Source organism: Artibeus jamaicensis, unplaced genomic scaffold (assembly GCF_021234435.1).
Source record: "Artibeus jamaicensis isolate MK-2021 breed Jamaican fruit bat unplaced genomic scaffold, CSHL_Jam_final contig_3152, whole genome shotgun sequence".
In the NCBI taxonomy this organism is placed as follows: domain Eukaryota; kingdom Metazoa; phylum Chordata; class Mammalia; order Chiroptera; family Phyllostomidae; genus Artibeus; species Artibeus jamaicensis.
Genome location: NW_026521729.1, coordinates 1,538,322 through 1,557,316, shown reverse-complemented (window position 1 = coordinate 1,557,316; position 18,995 = coordinate 1,538,322). Strand labels below are relative to the sequence as shown.

At 58.6% G+C, this 18,995-nt stretch overlaps 1 protein-coding gene across 1 annotated transcript; it reads right to left on the bottom strand.

Annotated features, from left to right (window-relative positions):
• Window positions 1-216: 216 nt before the first annotated feature.
• On the bottom strand, window positions 217-18,796 carry CCDC102A (coiled-coil domain containing 102A). Its single transcript, XM_037141489.2, has 9 exons — window positions 18,579-18,796; window positions 12,256-12,997; window positions 9,730-9,956; window positions 7,169-7,277; window positions 5,228-5,344; window positions 4,667-4,876; window positions 3,679-3,849; window positions 2,615-2,718; window positions 217-553 (listed from the first exon to the last, which is right to left on the bottom strand). The coding sequence occupies exons 2-9, from the start codon at window positions 12,844-12,846 to the stop codon at window positions 424-426; spliced, it is 1,659 nt and encodes a 552-aa protein (XP_036997384.2). The 5' UTR covers window positions 12,847-12,997; window positions 18,579-18,796; the 3' UTR covers window positions 217-423.
• Between the last annotated feature and the right edge of the window lie 199 nt (window positions 18,797-18,995).

Genomic DNA, 18,995 nt, shown 5'->3' with positions numbered 1-18,995 from the left:
AGGGTTTATTACATTGTACTATGAACAGCTCCTGCCCAATCCCCAAGGCTCAGAGGGGCAGGCTGGGTTAGGGACCCCACAGCCCTCTCTTGACACCCTCTTCTCCCTGCATGAAAAGTCCTGGGTGGGCAGGGGTGGTCTCTTGGCCAGGCCTGGGAGTGGTATTGTGTTTATAATGCCAGGTGCATATATATATATATATATATATATACACACACACACACACACACGCGCGCCATGGCTTCTCTTCCAATTGGAGAGTGGGCCATCAATGTCTGCCCTGGGAGAAAATGAGTCGTTCATGGCAGGGACTGGGGTCGCTCCCAGAGCGAGCGCAGGCAACTGCATCAGTTCAAGCTGCTGGTCGGCCAGGTAACCCAGGGTGCCTGTGGCCTTGGGCCAGTCCTGCCAGCCCTGGGAGCGCTAGGCCACCTGGATCTGCAGGTCCTCGTCCTCGTCCAGGTCGCTGGCCCCATCCCCGGCTTCCTCGGTGCCAAAGCGAGCACTGCGGATCTTCCCGAAGAGGGGGGCGTTCTGCTGCTGCCTGCGCAGCCTGCGGGGGGGGGGTGACATCAGAGTGTGGGTCTCATTGGTTGGGGTTGACCGAAGCTAAGCCTACCCTAGCACATCCCCCTGCAAAGCACCAGGCTGAGACTTTTACACACACTAGCTCATCACCTCACCCTCCTAGAAGTCCCTGAAATGATGGAGGGACTACTGTTACCTCCATTGTACAGACAAGGAAACTGAGTCACAAAGCAATTGAGTAATTGGCCCGAAGTCCCATAGACAGGGAATGGGGCTGGCTCTGGGGTGGGCGCAATGGGCGAGAGGGGCTTGCAGAGGGGAGCCGCTGCTCAAAGTCACGCTCTGGGGTCTGAACCCAAACCAGGCTCCAAAGACCACAGGGAGAGAGTTTGGGGGCCGTGGGGGGTAAGTCTTCTTCATCCCATTTCAGTGAGGAAGTGACCCACTCTAGTCCCTCCCCACATTCAAGTTCCTAAAGCCAAAATGTGCAAGGCAAACTTGGACCCTGAGCTGCAGAGGAGACGCCCATCCCCCAGCAGAGCGGCCGCCTGGCGGCATCTTACTGGAAGGCATGAATTATTAACACGGCAGGGAGGGGCCCAGGCAGGGCCCTCCATTACTGCGCAGTGATTTAGTGCGCTGTCCCCGGAACATTAGAGCACAAAAAGTTGGGAAAGGAAAAGGGCCAGCGGCCCTGGGTGGCCACACCCTCCCTGATGGAAGCACTTGAGAGGCTGGGCAGAGCCTGCCTGTCCGTCTGGGGAGTTTATAGCTCCCGAAGAATGTGGCCAAGAAGGGCGAAGGAGCCCTGGGGCTAGGCAGCCTTTCATGGGGTGTGTGCTGGGGGGCGGGCAGAGCTGGCCAGATGCCGCCTGATTTGGGCTCCTGCCCGACACTTCATAGTAACATCCCAGGCAGATGGGGAAACTGAGGCTTGGGAGCCATATCATGAGCCTGTTGGGTCTGGTTCCAGGGCCTGTTCTCTTCACTCTCCGCACACAGAAGCATATAGCACGTGTTTGGTAACTGAGGGCCAGATGGCTGATGGCCAAGGGGTGAGGGGCAATCTGGCCGGACCACCCACCGGCTGTGTGGCCACGGAAGGACTCACCCTCTCCTGCCTCAGTTTCCTTATCTGCCAACCCCATAGGAAAAGTCTTTTCCTTCCCTTCTTCCAGGACCATGATGCTTGTAGCACAGTATCTGACCCACATGTAAGCCCGCTGCCCAGGAGTGCAGTGCCCACAGCAGCTGAAGTTATTCAGCATTTATGAAGTGCTGGGTACACACTGGCTCCTTTAGTTCTCACAGTGACCTGGAGGTAAGAACGGTCCCCACTTCACAGAAGAGGAAACTGACACAAAGAGGGTAAGTGAGTGGCCCAAGGTCACAGAGCTTTGGAGCAGTCAGGGTTCCCCCAACCCCAGCAGTCTGGCTGCAGAGCCCTGGCTCCCTCCAGTCCATGAAATAAGAGGAAGCGAGTAAGGGCCTGCCAGGGCCTGCCCAGGAACCAGGTGTGTTGGGGGGGGGGGCTTGTGGAGTGGAGAGGGGCTTGGAATTGATGTTCTCTGATAGATATTCATGGCTCCAAGGGGTGTTAAGGAGAGGGCGCCCCTCCCAGGGTGCTCAGATGGGGAGGGGTCAGAGGAAGGGATGCAGAGGGTGGGTCCCCCAGAGACCCTGTGGTCCTGTTTGAGGGCTCGGGCCCACTGTCAGGCCAGGGCTCCTCGGATCCCTCCCCCTGATCCCAGCTGGCTGGTTGCCCCACCTTGGCCCTGACCTGTTTGGCCACCCTTCCTGCTCTCTGGCCATGGGAGACAATTCCAGGTTCTCAGCTGTCCTCACTTCCTGCACTTCCCTTCCCTGGCTTCCTGGCTCTTCCAGCCTGGAGGGGACAGGATTTTGGCCCCAGGGAGCCCAGCCCTCTTCCTCCTCTGTCTTCCTCTCTAGCCTGAGCTCCAACCCTGCCCGGAAGGAGGGAGGTTTTCTTTGGCTGGAAGTCTCCCTGGCCAGTTTCTGTGTCCCGGGCCTGGAACCCTCTGCCCGCTGGAGCCCGGTCCCGCCCAGGGGCGCACGTGGGGCCCACCTGGACTGCACATGCTCCAGCTGCACCTGCAGGTTCTCGCTCTGCTCCGTCTGCTCGTCCAGCGACCGCTGCAGCTTGCGTGCCTGGTTGTGGGCCTCATCCAGCTGGGGGGTGAGCAGGACCAATAGCATGAGCATCACCGTGGGCTGGGCCCGCCTGGCCTGCCAACTGCCATTCATTGGTGGGGATGTCCTTCTTGGAGAGCAGGCCCTGTCTGTCCTCTGAGGCCTAGACCAGGGCCCACCTCCCCCAGGGAAGCAGCCTTTTTGCTCCTCTCCCTCCTTCCTGCCCCTCCCCTCTAAACCCACCCATCCTCCAATGCTCCAAGCTACTGACCATCCATCAGCTCATCTACCCTCATCAGTCTGTTCACGTGACCATTCATCCATGGAAACATCCATCTGCCCATGGAGATGCCCACTTACCCACTCACCATTCACTTACCTAACTGTTCAGCCACCCATTCATCCTGTCCGTCCGCGTGTCCTTCTACTCTCCCAGACACACCTATCATGCTGTCCATCCATCCACCCTTTGTCCTTCTTTCCCTGTGCATTCATTCTTTCACTCATGGGTCCAGGCAGTTGTCTATCCATCTTTCCACTGTCCACTCGGCCATCCGTCTTTCCATACACTTGTCATCACCCATCCACCCACCCGCCCGCTCACCCAATCGCCTAGGAGACATCTGCTCTCACTTCTCACCCACCCATCCTTCTTTCCTCCCTTCCTCGCCCACCCATCTGTCCACTCAGTCCCTCATCGCCTGTCCATCCATCCGTGGAGTTATCCTTCTGCTTTCCATTTACCATGTACACATCTACCCACTCATCCATCCACTAATCTTTTCAACCACTCCTCCACCCTGTCCGTCCATTCTCCTTCCCACCCCCTCTACCCACACACCTATCTCCCTTCCGTCCATCATCCACGCACCTGCCCGCTCTACCCTGGGCACATCCTGCGAGTCAGGCTCATGACAGGCACCAGGGACCCAGCACAGATGACACTCCTGCCCCAGCTGAGGTCTCGAGGCCGCCCTTCGGACCCCAGCTGGTGCTCACCTCGTCTTCGGCCTGGGCCAGCTCCTTCTTGAGCTCCTCCACCCGCAGCCGCAGCTTCTTCACCTCTGCCTCGTGCTGCTCCACCCGCCGGTTGGCATGTGCCAACTCCGCCACCTTCTCCTGGAACTGTTTCTTCAGCTTGCCATGCACATGCTTCAGGTCTGCCAGCTCCTGCAGGGGGGCCAAGATGAGGGGAGGGCTCCGAGTCAGAGGGCACCGTGCCAGGGAGTCCCACAGCGTCAGGCGGTTCTAGCAGGCGCCGGCATCCCTTCTCCCTGGAATCTCTCCACCTGTTGTCTGAAATACCGGCACTAGAGGTCTGGCTGAGCAGCTGGAGGCCAGGGAGCCGTCTGGCAAGGTGAGGCCTGGGGGTTGATGAGGGGAAAGGACTGGGTGGGTGAGTCAGTGGCCCCCCTTTGGACGTGTAACTCGAATGTGCCTACTGGAAATGACGGGGGTTGTCCAGCAGAGTACCGGAGCTGAGTCAGGTTTTCTAGGCAGGGATGAGGCCTGCCCAGAAAAGAGATCAGAGGCCAGAGTGGCTGAGAAGAGGATGAGCAGCCAGGAAAGGAGACGCCCACCCCCAAGCTCTGTGACTTCTCTGAGCCTCAGTTTTCACATCTGTAAAATGGGGCCTGGCACGGCCTGAAAGTCTCTGGAATCCATCCTCTTTGTTCTATCTCCATCAACCACAGCCTGGTCTAGGCCTCTGTCACCTCTTGCTGCCCCAGGGAACAGGGACAGCACTAGCACAGGGACCACAGTTGGTGCTCCAGAAGTACAGACACTGCAGTTATCACTGAGCCTGACCCGGAGTGGGTGCCCAGGAGGGGTGGCTTCTGGGTGATCATCATCTCTGTCCTCAGTTGTTACTTCAGGGGCCCCCTGACCCCTGAGGGCTGACACTGGACACATGGCACGTGCTCTGCCCTGGCTGAACGGGGAGGCAGGGTTGCCCCAGTCCTGGCCACGCCACCCACTACCCCACCTTGTTCTTCTCGAAGAGAGCGGCCTGGCTGGCCCGCAGGTCGCAGTCCAGCGCGCTGGCTGTTTGCCGCCGCCGCCGGGCCAGGGCCTCCTCCAGGTCCCCGACCTGCGCCCGCAGCTTCTTGTTCTCCCGCTCCAGGCCCAGCTTCTCGGTCTCCAGCCGCTCTCGGCGACCCCACTCAGCCGCGTTCTCCGCCTGCAGACGCTCCATCTGCAACAGGGCAAGAGGGGTGAGGGCCCCTGGCCAGGGCAGGACAGCACGGAAGGGCCTTCCCTGGACACTCCGCTCCCTCCACTCCACCTCCTCCTGGAGCCGTTCACTTTTGATGCCAGGAAGCAGGCCCAGCTGCAGTGGCTATAACGAACCCTGGCTATTTCACCATGTGCAGGATGTGAGGGTGCTCTGGTCTCCGTAAGGGATGGAGAGTGCCCTTGGTAGATTGGGGTACCCCCCTGAGGGGTGGCCAGCCCATCTCAGAGCACAGGCCTCTTTCAAGCTGATGGAGGGAGGGCCTCCGTCCCCTACTCTCACCGCCCTCCCAGATCCTACCAGTGGCCCTACCTCGCCCCTCAGCTCCGCCATCTTCCTGTCCATGCTGGACCTCGCACCCAGCTCGTCCTCCAGGTCTTCAGACATGCGGCCCAGCTCGTCCTGGTGAGCCTCCTTCAGGATGCTGAGCTGCAGGACACAGCCTGGCCTGGTTACGTGAGCACCACCCGGCTACACCCCAGAACCAGCTTTGGGGGGCAGGCACTGCTGAGGAGTGCTCAGCAAGCAGGTGGTGACCCAGCGGGTGTCCAGAGCTGACCTTGAACCTCACCACTGTGCCGCTTCCAACACTTCTCATTTCCTACTTCATTATCTCCTAGCCTCCCAGATCCACTCCTAGCCCCCTTCAACCCATTTTCCACAACAGCAGCCTGGAGTGAACTTTAAAAAGATAACTCCACTCACGTCCCCTTCCTGGGCTCCTTGGGGTAAAGACTGACCCCTCCCTATGGCCTCACAAAGTCCTCCCACCTCTTTCCCCTCAGTTCACTGTGCGGCCTCCCTTCTAATCCTCGAATATACCTTGCCCACCCCAGGGCCTTTGCACGTGTGGCTCCCTCTGCCTGGTACGCTTTTCCTGAGGTATTCTGCAGCATGGACGCTTCTCCTTCTCAGGCCTTGGCCTAAACGTGCCTCCCCCGTCAGGAGGCCTCTCCTGCTCTCCCCACCTGGAGAACATCCCACATCCCTTGGGGATGGGAGGACAGACAGCTTGTCTGTTTGTCTGTCTGTCCAGTTTTGTACCCCTGCGTGGCCTCAGCACAGGGGAGCCCTCAGCGTATACTGGCTGAACGCATCCTGTGGATCTGAACCTGGTCTGAGGGTGGGTGCGGGGTTGGCTACATCAGAATCGCCTGGGGTGCTTTTGAGGTGGTGTTGCCAGCAGGGAACAGCAACAAACTCCACTCTGTGCAAAGACAGGGATGAGCCTGAAATACTTAAACGTTGAGGAAAGAAGTCAGATACAAAAACAGATCTTTCTAACTGTCCGTGAAACTGCACATTCGTGTTTTATTCACTTTACTGCAAATGACTGCACTTTACGATTTAAACAAACTAGAAGGACAGATTCCTGAACCTAAGCCCAAAGATGCTGATTCAGGAGGGTGAGAGTGGGGTCTGGGAGATTCCCTAAGGCCAGTGTCAATCTTTCCACTGGTCTTCTGAGACTGGTGGTCTGAGATGGGTGGTCCTCCCACCTACGAGAAACGCAGCCAGTCCAGCCAGCTTTCTCTGGGTGGCTGTGCCCCCTGCTGGCCATGGGGGCCGGCACAGGAAGTGGCAAAGGCTGCCTAGCCTGACCCCTGCCTGCTCTGAGTCCTCCACACTGCAGTAAAGCCAAGTCCCCTTTCTGCCACCTGGGGACTCAGTTTCCTCATTGATAAAGGGGGGACAGCCTCCAGACGCCATGGGGCTTCAGCGAGCTCTTGCACACACTAGGCGCCCAGCGAATGCTACGTCCAGACTCCTCCCCTTCGTCCTGGTCCCACCAAGCTCTCCTTGCAGCCTCCTCTCTTACTTACTACCCTGCAGACACTCTGGCTCGTTTTCTGTACACATGAGGCTTGTTCTGGTCTCAGGTCCTTCCTATTTGCTATGCCTTCTGCTGGGAACTTTCCCCCCATCTTCTAATCGCTTTAACTCTCACCTCAAATGTCACCTTCTTAGCCAGGCCTTTCCTGACCTATCGCCCCATTGCTCTAATACTGCGTTGAGTCTTTCACAGTTTATGAATTTACCTGCCTGGTTTCTGTAGGTCTCCCCCAAGCCCCTCCCACAAGGTGAGCTCCTGGAGGCAGGGACGTTGCCCACCCCAGCACTCAGAACAGTGTATGGCGCACGGCTGGCACTTGACAATGAATGAATTCCCTTCTTTCTTCCATTCCCACTTCTGAAATTCAGCCGCACAATGCTGCTTCCTCCAGAAAGCCCCCCTTGGTTTCCAAGACTCACTTGCTTGAGGATCTCCTGCTTGGTCTTGCTCAGCTCCTCGTACTTGATCTTCCACTGGCTGAGTTCCCCCTCCAGCTTCTCAATGTTCCTGCTCAGTGCCAGTTTATCCCTGGGGAGGAAAGAGGGAGAGGCAGACATGGGGGTGAGCCCACTGGGGCCCTCCGTTCAGAGTCCCACTGTGCAGCCTGCACCTGCAGAACCCACGCCCAAAGTCCTTGCCTCGGCATTCAAGGCCCTGGCAGCCCACACTGCAGGAAGCACCCTGGTTTTGCATTTCTCCTGGAACTGTACCCCTCCCACAATGGCAGGTGCCCAGCTCGTGGTTTGGGGACATGACCAGGCCTCCTCCAGGGTCCTGGCCACCCCCGGCAGGTGCCGCCCTCCCTCTGGGGCCCCAGGGTCATCTGCCAAATATGACCCCTGCCCCTGTTTTTTGAACTATGGTTTTCCTGGAAGGCTTGTTTGAAAATACAGTTCTGTAGTTGGAAAAGCTGGAAAACACTGTCCAGTGACTCTTGGACCTAGTGGTCCCTGCTTGTCATCATCACTGGGTGGGATTCCCTTATTCTTCCATGACCCCCCACGCACATACATGAAGCACACAGGTAACAACTTGCTGCCTGACACTCCTGGGGGTGACAATGATCTGAGCCTAGACCCTTGCTCTGGTTTACACGTGAGTGGGAAGTGCCTTGTGACCTAACAGTTTCCCAGGGACGGAACTGCTGTACAAATTGAGGGAAGACTGCACTTGGCTTTGCTGAGAACTTGACCAAAGGCTGTTCACCTCTCAGGACATCCCATCACCACAGCGACACCCCTCGGGCGTTGGAGTTGCCAGCCCTGCACGCCTGCACCTGATGCTTTGCTAGGCGTCCTAGCAGGTGACTCAAATGGACAGACGCGCACACAGCTTCAGCACGGGCCTGACTCGGAGCACCTGCTATGTGAGTACCTGCTGTCACGGTCGTCACTATCATTCTGCATCAAGTCACCAGATTCTCCTCCACTCATTACTTCTTCCAGTGGGGCCGTGTCCTAGCTTCCCCACGCCACAACACAGCACGGGGCTGGACCAGGCAGGCCCATTCACACGCACGTTTTTTCAGTGAATAAAGAGTCGGCCTCTGTGTCTCCAGGTTTTGCAGGGTCTTTGATTTGTGGTTGGGAATCTGTGGGTGCAAAGGGCCAACTCCGAGTGGAGCCTCAGTTCTTGAACTTCATGTATTCCAGAAGGCTCTTTGAGAACTAAAGCATTCAAGATGGGAGACCTTCAAGAACTGGAGTTTGTTGCTATATGCCTTGTTCTACCACATTTTATATAAGGGACTGGAGCGTCTGTGAATACCGAGGGACAACCGTGGTTAATTTTTATGGAGTGAAATCCTACACACGGATTTTCAATTGTGAGAGACTTGGTATCCCTACCCTCTGTGTTGTTCAAGGGTCAATTGTACATACATTTTATTATGAATTCTTTGCCTTTCTACTTAATATTTCAGTTAGCACATTAGGTTGATTTTTGTTTGTTTAAATCGACAATTGATTGTCTTATAGTTCTGCAGGCTAGAAGTCCAAGATCAAGGTGCTGGCAGGCTGGGTTCCACCTGAAGGCTGTGAGAATCTGCCCCGCCTCTCCCCTAGCTTCTGGTGGTTGCTGGCCATCTCTGGTGTCCCTTGGCTTGTGGGAGCATCACCCTGACATCTGCCTTCCAGGTTACATGGCATTACATTGATTTTTTTAAATTTAATTAATTTATTCTTAGAGAGAGGAGAAGGGAAGAAGAGAGCGTGGGAGAGAAACATCATTGTGTGGTTGCCTCTCATGTGTCCCCTACTGGGGACCTGGCCTGCAACCCAGGCATGTGCCCTGACTGAGAATCGAACCAGTGACCCTTTGCTTCACAGGCCCGTGCTCAATCCACTGAGCTACACCAGCCAGGGCACAATGAGTTTCTAGGAAACCACGTGTAGCCAGATTATCCTAATATGAATTTAATTTCTGGATGGAAGAGGACGTGTTACAACATACTCATTATAATTCGGTGTGTGCCCTGATCAAAGTCACTGGTGACCTGCATGTTCTTTATTTAAATTATGTTTTAATGATTGATTTGAGAGACCTGTTTTGCCAATTGCAGCCTCTTCACATACGCAGCTGCCACCCTGCCCTCTCAGACTCAACACATCCAAATCGACTTTGCAGCTGCGACCCCCCAACCTCTCTGTCCCTCCTCCCCTGGTTAAATTTTTGCCCCCGGCACTCTCTCCCCACCTGCATGCAAGCTCCACAAAGGTGGGGATTCCTGGTCTCATTTACGGCCGCACCCTCACAGCTGGCACGGCGCCTGACCCAGGGCAGATGCCCAGCACGTGTTACTGGAAGGAATACGAACAAAACGCACCTGGGGTCCTGGGGTGGGGCACTCACGCTGCCAGACTCAAGCCCCGACAGTGCCGCTCCCCGTCAGCAAGTCTCACATCTGTGACACCGACTTTCATTCTACGATGCTGAGGGTGCCCTGCTCCCCCCGGACCCCCTCCTGCCTCCCAGGACTCACTCTCGTTCCTTGAGCAGCACCTTCTGGGACTCATCCAGCCGCAGCCGCAGGGCCGTCAACTTGGAGGCGTCCTCCTCGATGGCGGCCGTGTCCTCCCAGGGCAGACGGCTGCGCTCCTGGCGGCCGGAGCTGCCCCGTGGGCCCCCGGCCCCTACACTGCGTGCCTCCCAGCAGCCCTCGGGCTCTTCTGGTCTGCTCTTCAGCAGGTTCTCCACCAGCTCCAGCTCCTGCAGGGACCAAGGTGGAAAGCGGGCCAGTGGCTGCTGAGCCCTCTGGGCCTCTCCCAGGACTGGGGTCTGGAATCAGCTTGGTGGGTAACCCTGGGCAGGTCACACAGCCCTTCTGGGGCCCAGCGCCCTGTTTTGTAGCCTGGCTGTCCATCCTAAAAAGGGAAGGATGCAGCCTCCTCGGGGCCTCCCCTTTCTTGTCCTGGAACTGCACACTGAGTCAGCCACCAAGGTTCCCTGTATCCTGGAAGATTTCTTAGGAGAGGTGGTAAGCTCCCTGTCACTGTAAGTATGCAAACATACTTACATTGGTGTGAATGCCAAGGCAGGGAATTCCTACAGCGAATAAGAACAAAATTCCTTCAAAAGGAATTCTGGCTCTAGAACCCCATTTTTCAGGGGCTAACGCTAAGGCACTGGGAGCTAAGCGCCGAGAAGAATGCTAAGATGGTCCTGCAAGCAGAACCAGCTCCCAGACAGGAAGCCGTGGGGGGTTATTAATCCAATGCCAAGCCCTGCTTCCCCTCTTGAACCTCCCTTTCCCCTCTGCCCTGTCCCTGTGCACCCCAAAGGCCTGCCTTGATCACAAGCCCCGGACACCATGGCCTCTGTTCCAGCCTGGCTTCCCCATGGCCTTCCCATGTGAGTGTGTCAGCCCCTCCCCAGGCTGCTCTCAGTTTCCCTACCAGACGGGGACTGTGGCTCTGAGAATGCCTCCAGGAGTGAGATTCCACCCCTCCCGTAACTCAGAGTCTGGAAGGGGGCCTCGGGGGCCTCAGGTGCCTCCTGGCCCAAAGCTCTGCTTCACAAACAGGGAAACAGGGAGGGAGGGGCTTATTCTGGGTCACAGAGCAAAAAAGTGGCAGAGCGGGAGGGCAAATTCAGATGGCAACTCTAAGGTTCTCACGGCTGTCCCTGCCACCTCCTGGACTGTGACTGACAACCAGAACAAGGCCAGGTCAGGAAGAGACTGCAGGGCTGGCTGACAGGAACTGCCATGGTCTGCCCCCAAGAAGAGCACTGAATGCCACCTCCAAACACCAGGCAAGGCTAGGGAAGAGGGAGCTTCAGTTACCAGAAGGTAGTGGTGCCCACTCTAGCCTGCTGGGGTGGAGGAAGCAGGACAGGGGAGGGGCAGGGCAACCAAGAATCTTAGCTAGAGCTTGGGGATGGAGCTAGGAGCAACCTGAACTTGGACTCTGCCCCTAGAAGGCCTTCTGGCGACAGGCCTGCTGGTTCAGAGGAGGCTGCCCTCCACACCCACCATTCACGCTCCAGCCACACTGATTATTACCATGGACTCTGAAGTTCACCTGGGTTCAACTCCCCAGCAACTTGTCACCAGCTGGGAGACATGGGTCCTTAACCTCTCCATGCATAAAGCAAACCCCTCCTGGGGCTGCTGTGAGAATGACCTAGAAAATGCACCTCAGATCTTAGGGCTCTGTGCAGATGGCCCCAGAATGGTGGGAGCTGTTATTGCCAGTCCCCAAACTCCCCCGGCGCTCTCCGCCTCGGGGCTTTGCCCAGGCCGTTCCAAGCCTGGAGTGCCTCTCTGCACTTCTCACCGCTATTCCTGTGCGTCCTCTTAGTCTCAGTTACTTAAACAGGACCTCTTTCAGGAGAGCTTCTGTGCAGCCCCTCCCCAAAGACTGGATCCGTGCTCCTAGGGCCCTTACTGCCCCTTACCTCTCAGCTGAAATTGATGCTTGCTATAAATGTTTACCTCCCCACCCTCAATTCAAGTTGATTGAATGATCAGGGTGGGGGGTGGCCCAGGGGAGGGCGTGCTGCTGGGCGGCGTGGGAGGCAGCGAGTCTGCTGGCCCCATTCGGTCCAGCGCCGGGCTGCCTAGAATGGTCAGGAGGCTGCATTTGGACAGCTGCGGGGACTCGGCCAGTCGCAGGCTCGGCCCGTGGCTCACAGGCTCCGGGCTTGAACTTGGGCTGGACTCAAGGGAGGATTCAGCGCTACTACTAATGGATGCCTCTCAGGCAAGTACTTCAATCCCACTCCTGCTCGGAGTGGGTGATTCCCTGGTTCTGTTGACTACTCAGGTGTGAGAGTAGAGGGACCACCAGAATTCAGGGTTCTCTGCCCTAGGAGTCTCTGGAAGGGAGGTGACCTGGGGCCCCACCACGTTGACCCACAGGAGTGAAACCTCTTAGGGCACCAGGCCCTTACCATCCCCTTGCTGGGCCAGGCGGCCTCCACCTCTGTGCAGTCAATCAGCCCAGTCCACTTTCAGACCCAAGGGCTAATGCCCTCCCTGTCCAGCAGCACCGCCTCATCCACACACCTGGCTGCTCTGGGGCCTCTCTGACCCAACATCGCGCACGGGCTCATGCTCCCGCTCCGGCTCTGTCTCGGGTCCATCAGGTGTCTGGTCAGCAGCTCCCCGGGCTCCACGGAGCCGCGCCAGCTCTCGGCCCCGAGCCTCACACTCGCCCTGCACCTCTTGGCGCTCGCGGCGGGCGCCAGCCAACTCCTTGGTGAGTGCGTCCAGGCGCTGGCGCAGCTGGCGCACTTCTTCGCGCGCACGGTTGCGCTCCGCGCGCACCTTGCTCCACTTCTCACGCCAGTTGGCAGTACAGTCCGACCACCAGCGCATGGTCTTCTCCATCTGCGCTGCCCGTGCGCGCGCCTCCTCCAGCTCCCGCAGCCGCAGCTCCTCGCGGCTCTCCCAGTCCCCGTCTGCAAGCAGTGCAGAGGGTGGCGGCAGCGGCAGGGTGGGGGGCGGCCCAGGGGAGGGCGTGCCGCTGGGCGGCGTGGGAGGCAGCGAGTCTGCTGGCCCCATTCGGTCCGGCGACGGGCTGCCTAGAATGGTCAGGAGGCTGCCTTTGGACAGCTGCGGGGACTCGGCCAGTCGCGGGCTCGGCCCGTGGCTCATGGTGCAAGGGGGCTCACAGGCTCCGGGCTTGAACTTGGGCTGGACTCAAGGGAGGTGCCGGGGACTTTTGGCGCATATGATACCACTGTGCATGATGACCACCTCTACCCACTGCTCTTGGGGCCACGGGATGGGGGATGCCTCCTGGCACCTGTAGGAGAACACATCATTATTAGACTGTGGCTGCCGCCTGTCCATATCCATAAGATCAGCGTGGGAAGGGCATAAGTGACAGGAGCAGCGTGGGCAAAGGCAGAAGGAGTGAAAATGGTCTGCTCCAGGAGAACTCCCCCCCCCCCCCCGCCCCGGGTGAGCAAGGGCCTGCAACCACTTTCTCACTGGCCTCCAGACTCCCTGCTTTAGTCCCTTCAATCTGCAGCAGCAAGTGCTGAGCTGCAACCCTGATCTGCTGCCCGTGACCTTCAGGTCCCATCTCACACACTGAACCCCCCATTCGCACCCTGAACACAGCGCACTTCTACGCTGGCCCTCCTGCCTCCTCCCACGCTGGCCTAACTCATCGCATCCTTAAAACTTATCTGAGATATCACCCCTTCCCAGAAGTCCTCCCGGACCATCTCAGGCCAGGCAGTCAGACCCTGACCTGACTCCATCACTGCACTAACTAAACCTCATTTATGTGGGTGTCCTGTCTGCTCCTCATTCTCACCCCAGGCTGTGAGTTTGTGGAGGGCAGAAGCTGGTTCCTGGTCACTGTTTTAGTCTTAGCACACAATGACCATGACAATGGCATTTGTGGAGAGCTGGCCACAGACCAGGTACCATGGCTTATGTGCATTATTTCACTCATTTGTCTCAACAGACTCAAGGGATGTGAATGACCTTTACTGAGGAGAGGAAGGCTTGGGAAGGTTAAGCCCCGGGGCTGGTCCAGCCATGGTGTCCGGGGAGTCCACACGCAAACACTGGCAGGGGGGCATCGGTGAATACACACACGCACAGGTGGTATGATGGCGATAAGCCAGTGTCTGTTAGATGGTGGGGGTGACGTACAGCAGTGACGTTTCAGGCTGTTATTCATGGGAGGCATCCCATTGAAAATAAATGAGACATGTGTCTTTCTCTGTCCCTAACCTGCCACATTCTCCTTCTCTGTGGCCTCACTCTGACCACCTCCAGCTGCCCCTCGAGACAGCCCAACCTTTGTTCCCCACTCAGCCAGCCTGTCCCTCACACCAGCCCCTAAGGCTCCGCCCTGATCTCTCTCCCTTCCTGTTGAGTGACCAACCAGAGCACTGTCCCCACACTGCCTGGCCACCGCTCTGTGTCCCCTCTTCCAGTCTCTAACCCCTCCCTCTTGGCAGGTGATCCGATGTCAGGGGTGGCAGTGAAAAGGTGAGCCCGCAGACTGGCACTGCCTCCCTGTCCGGCCCCACGCCCCAGAGTCCCGTCTTCTCTGCCCACAAGAGGACAGCTTCTTTCAGTGCAGTCTCTGGTTTGGACATGAGGCTGGGAACCATATTAATGATACAAGTTTAGGACCTTTGGGGATTTGGTGATGCCTTGTCCCCACACCGAAGACCATACACACGCGTGCATGAGTCTCAGCTCCGCTAACACCTGCCCAAAGTTATGCACCCAGGCACGGCCACACAGATGTAGGTTCCAGTTCCCAGAATACCACTCATTCCCCAAAGGATCCCTGGCAGGTGAGTGCCCTGTGACTCAGTTTCTCCACCTGTGCAGTAAGGTAGCTGGCCTTGATTCCATGTGCTTTCACAGACAACCGTGCACATCTAGGCACACTCTCAGACACGCACACAGCCTACACAAAAACAGATACAAAGAGACACAGGCAGGCACACGCATACTCAGAAATGAACCCAATGCGTGCAAAACTCTACAGATGCAGGGGAAGGTGCTCACCTGTAGATAGAGTCCCAGACACACCTGACACCTGGAGACATACACAGGCCAACACACGGATGGATACACACACAGAGATGCAAAGATACAGTCAAGCAGATGCACACTCACACACACAAACGTACACATGGACAGGACATTTGCTCTCCTCTCCCCATTTTCCTGGCCAGCCTCCACGTGGACAAGCTCTTGGAAAAGAAAAACAACGTGAGAGTCTGCGGGGGAGGGGAAGGAGGCAGGAAATCTGAGTGCCAGCCTGGCAGTACTAGGGCTGTACTAGGAATGGTGGGTGCTAAGGGGGTCCTGGGGCCTGGGCACCTTGTCTGCTGGGCCCTTCTGTAGCTCTGAAACGGAGAGGGTGGCTAGGAGGGGGCCACCGCCACATCCTCTCTGCCTCTGGGAGCCGCCAGGCCTGGCACGGGCTCGGCAGGCAGGAAGGGGACGGCCTGCTCCTTCCAGGAATCCCAAGCCTGTCGCGCAGGGGCAGGGCGGGCGCCACCCAGGCCCCTAATGGCTTCCAGGCGCCCACGCTAAAGGCAGGGGTGGGCTCCAGACTCAGCTCCTGTTCCACTCCTCAGCAGTCTGGCCCGCCCCTTCCCAGGGGCTGGGGAAAAGGATAAGACAGCAGTGGGGACAGACAGACTGCGAGGGGCCCTCCGGCTTTTCCTCCTGCAGATCAGGGTCCCTTGGGGGCTGTGTATGCATACCTGTGGGAAGGAGTGGGGGTGGGGGGCCCCAAGGTTGGTTTTCCAGAAAGCCCATCCCCCAGCACACCGGGAACCCTGCACACCCATGTAGATTCAACCAGACCCTGCCAAGCAATGCACACCTCCCCTCGCCCCCACCCACCCCCTGGCATGTAACACAGCCTTGGGGACAAAACTCACACATGGCCCTGGTAGCACACAAACTCACGGAGAGTCAGACGCAACACGGGCTCTAGCTGCCCTGCCCTGCTGCCCTTTCCACCCAGGCTCGGTGCCTTCTTCCCATCGGGCGTGCCCACATGTGTGCAGGGTGGCCTCTTGATTCCCCCAAGGTGTCACCATCCCTTAAGGAGCAGGTCTGTGAGGGACCAACCACCACAGGCCCCAGGGACACTTCCTCACCCCAGCCTCCTCTCTCTCTAACCCTCAGGGTTGCTGCTCAAGCTGCACCCCTCCCGACCAGGAGCCCAAAACCCCCACCCACCCTTCCAGCTCAGTCCCAGCACCTCCAGGAAATGCCTCGATCTCCCCAGCCCCACGCCCCACCCAGAGAGCACAGCCCTACAACCTTCTGCAGCATGACCTGGCCAGCTACCCTCTTCTTGTAGCACAGAAGGGTTCCACCCACAGAGGCGGGACTCTTATGCCACCCAGAGCTTCCAGGACAGGCCCTGATTTGAGGATTTGCTGCTATGTGACCAGCGGGGTGCAGAGCGGAGGCTGAACTGTGACTTGCATCCCCTTAGCTGGGCAGCAGTGCTGAGCGGGACACAGAGCTCCTGGGCCCCACAGCCAGCCCCACTGCTCTGGACAGCTGCTGGCCCACTTCAGGACAGAAACAAGAATGTTTTGCTGGGACACTCGCCTCCAGCTAGGCTCTTGTCAGGTGTGTCCACCGAAAGTAACCAGTGGCTCCTGCTGCTTGTGGACCCATCTGGAGTATCTCCCCCTTCTTTCTCTATCAGCAAACTCCTACACATCCTTCAAGGCCCACGTTCAGTTTCCCCTCCTCCAGGACGCCTTCCCTGACCTTGTACACAGATTACGTCAGTGCTCCCAAAGCACCGGCACCTCCCTGTTCTTCACCAGTGGCCACCTTGTGAAGTCCACAAGGGCGCCTTGGCCTCGCTGGCTGTCAGCACACAGCAGATGCTGCGTACATGTTTCCCAGGCTATGGATGAAAGATGGGCAGTTAGGGGTCCCTTTGCAACCAGGGAGGGCTGAGCTGTCCTAAGGATCAGCAGTCACTTTGTGGCCAGGCATTGGGACAGGGACAGACAGGGGTCTGAGCCTGTTTGTGGCCAAGGCCAGGGTCAGAGGTCATCTCATGGCCAGGTCAGGGGTCAGGCTTCTTACCAGAGGAAGCCTAACGGGCCCATAAGGGCACAACTTGGTGTTTTGTTCTAAGCATGTTTAGATAACTCTCAATATCCAATGAAAGAAGTGAGCGATGCTGAGGCCTGGATGGGGGCCAGCTGAGGGGTCTGGGGGTACGCCTGGAAGCCCAACTCCACCCTCCAGCTCAGACACCCCCTATGTCCTCCTAGAACCTTTCAGGTGGGGCTATGGGGCCGGCCCATGGCCACAGGCCTGGCTCTGGGCAGGGAGCAGAGCCCAGCAGGAAACCGCAGAGGACAGCCTGATTGGATAAGTGCAGGGTCTAAGGCTGGTCAGCCCACAAACTGCGGGCACCTGTCTCTCTGACCTGCTGCCTGGGCTCCAGCCACCGGACCTCCGGGAGAGGACTGAGAGGGAGGGAGGCAGGCAAGCGGGGCCTGCAGGCTGGGCCTGCAGGCTGGACCTGAGCCCTGGGGTCGGTGCCCCTGGACTGTCTCAGATACCCCCATCTCAGACGGAGGAGCCATCAAGATAGCCTGGAACTCCTTTACGAATGGCCCAACTGAGGCCCAGGGGAACAGCCACTTGTCCACATCCACAGAGGACAAACAGCAAAGCGTGCGCGCGTGTGTGCGTGCGTGTGTGTGTGTGTGTGTGTGTGTAGGGGGCGGAGTTTCAGGAAGCTGGAGTGCTGGGATTGGATGTTTCTCTTCTTAGGTCATGTCTACTTCAGGCGCACCTCCACAATGGGGTCCTCAGGCATCTGGCCAAGTGGCCCAGCATAGCTGGTATGTGAAAGAGTGGGAGCCCCTTTTGGGGATCGACCCCCCAGCCCCAAATGTCTCAGCGACTTCTTGATCTATTCACTCTTGCAGAGCAGACATCCCGCTAGTCCCAGCTGTGCCAGTGTTACGCTGTGTGGTATCTGCAAGTCTCTGCCCTCCCTGGGCCTGTTTCCTTATCCTTATGTTAGGGAGAGGCACTAACAAGATTCCTAAAAGTGGGCAGACCTGGTGCCAACCTGAACCAATCTAACGCCGCATCCCTGAAAAAAAACCCACTTAAGAGAGAAACTGAAGCCCCGGGTGGGGAGAGGCTTGGCCACATAATCACCCGTTGGCACCCTGAGAACGGCGCGGAACTGGGGCCCACTCCTTTGTCCTAGGGCTAGTCACTCCACCTGCTCCAACACCTTACAGAAATTCACTTTCTGCCTTTTCCAAGGCTTGACTCGCCTTAGGCCGAACTTCCTGGTCCCGCTCCCGGGCTGCCCACGTCCAGCGAGCTGCCCCGCACCCCCTAGCGGCTGGCAGAGGGCGGTAGGGCCACCCCGGCTCACCGGGCGCTGTTCCGCCCACCACACCGCGCGGTCCCCATTGGTAGCCTAGCGGGTCTGGGGAGGTGGCTTCGTGCTCCGATTGGCCCACGCCACTCGTCCATCACTCACTCGCCATGGTGACTGTGTTGGGTCCCCCGGGGAAAGTTCCAAATTCCGCCCCCGCCCGATGCCCCCGCCCGCCCCGTCGGGCCCGCGGCATTCCGGAGGCGGCCCTGTCTCCCCCACCCTGCATCCCCTCCACATCTGAGGCCCAAGGGCCCAGAAGCTGGGGGAGCCAGCGAAGGGGACTCGGAAGTTCTGCCTGAGTTTGGAGTTGCTGCGGACGCGGGAAGCCCGCAGCCCCCACTCTCTCCAGCTCGTCCCCCAACTTAACCCCTTCTCTCCCTCGGAAGAATCGCGGCCTGGAAGGAGTTCCTGGGACGCCGTGGCTTTCCATCCCGGCACTATCGCCCCCGCTCACCTCGGCCGGGGACCCTCGAGCTCCGGACGTCCGACCCGCCGCGGCTGGGCGGAGCGGGCACGGGGCTGACTGCGGCCGCCGCCGGCAGGGCCGAGGGAGGGCCGCGGAGTCTCCTCCTCCCTCCCGGGGGGGAGGGGAGGGAAAGGAGACGGCCGGGGGGTGGGGGCTGTGGGGCGCCCGGCAAACTGCGGCCCGGCCGCGACCCTGGCCGGCTGACACCCTGGAGGGGGGCACCCGCCTAACTTTGGGGCGAGGGGCCTGGGCCTGGGCCTCGGGCTCTGCTGCAGAGCGGGCGGGACCCCGGCAGAGGCCCCACCCCTGCATGGGGGGCCGAGCAAGGGGAGAACGGGAGGCAGGGGCTGGAGACGCCGCGGGGCTCGGCTTTCCCGCTTCAGGTTTCCAGAGCGCCAACTAAGT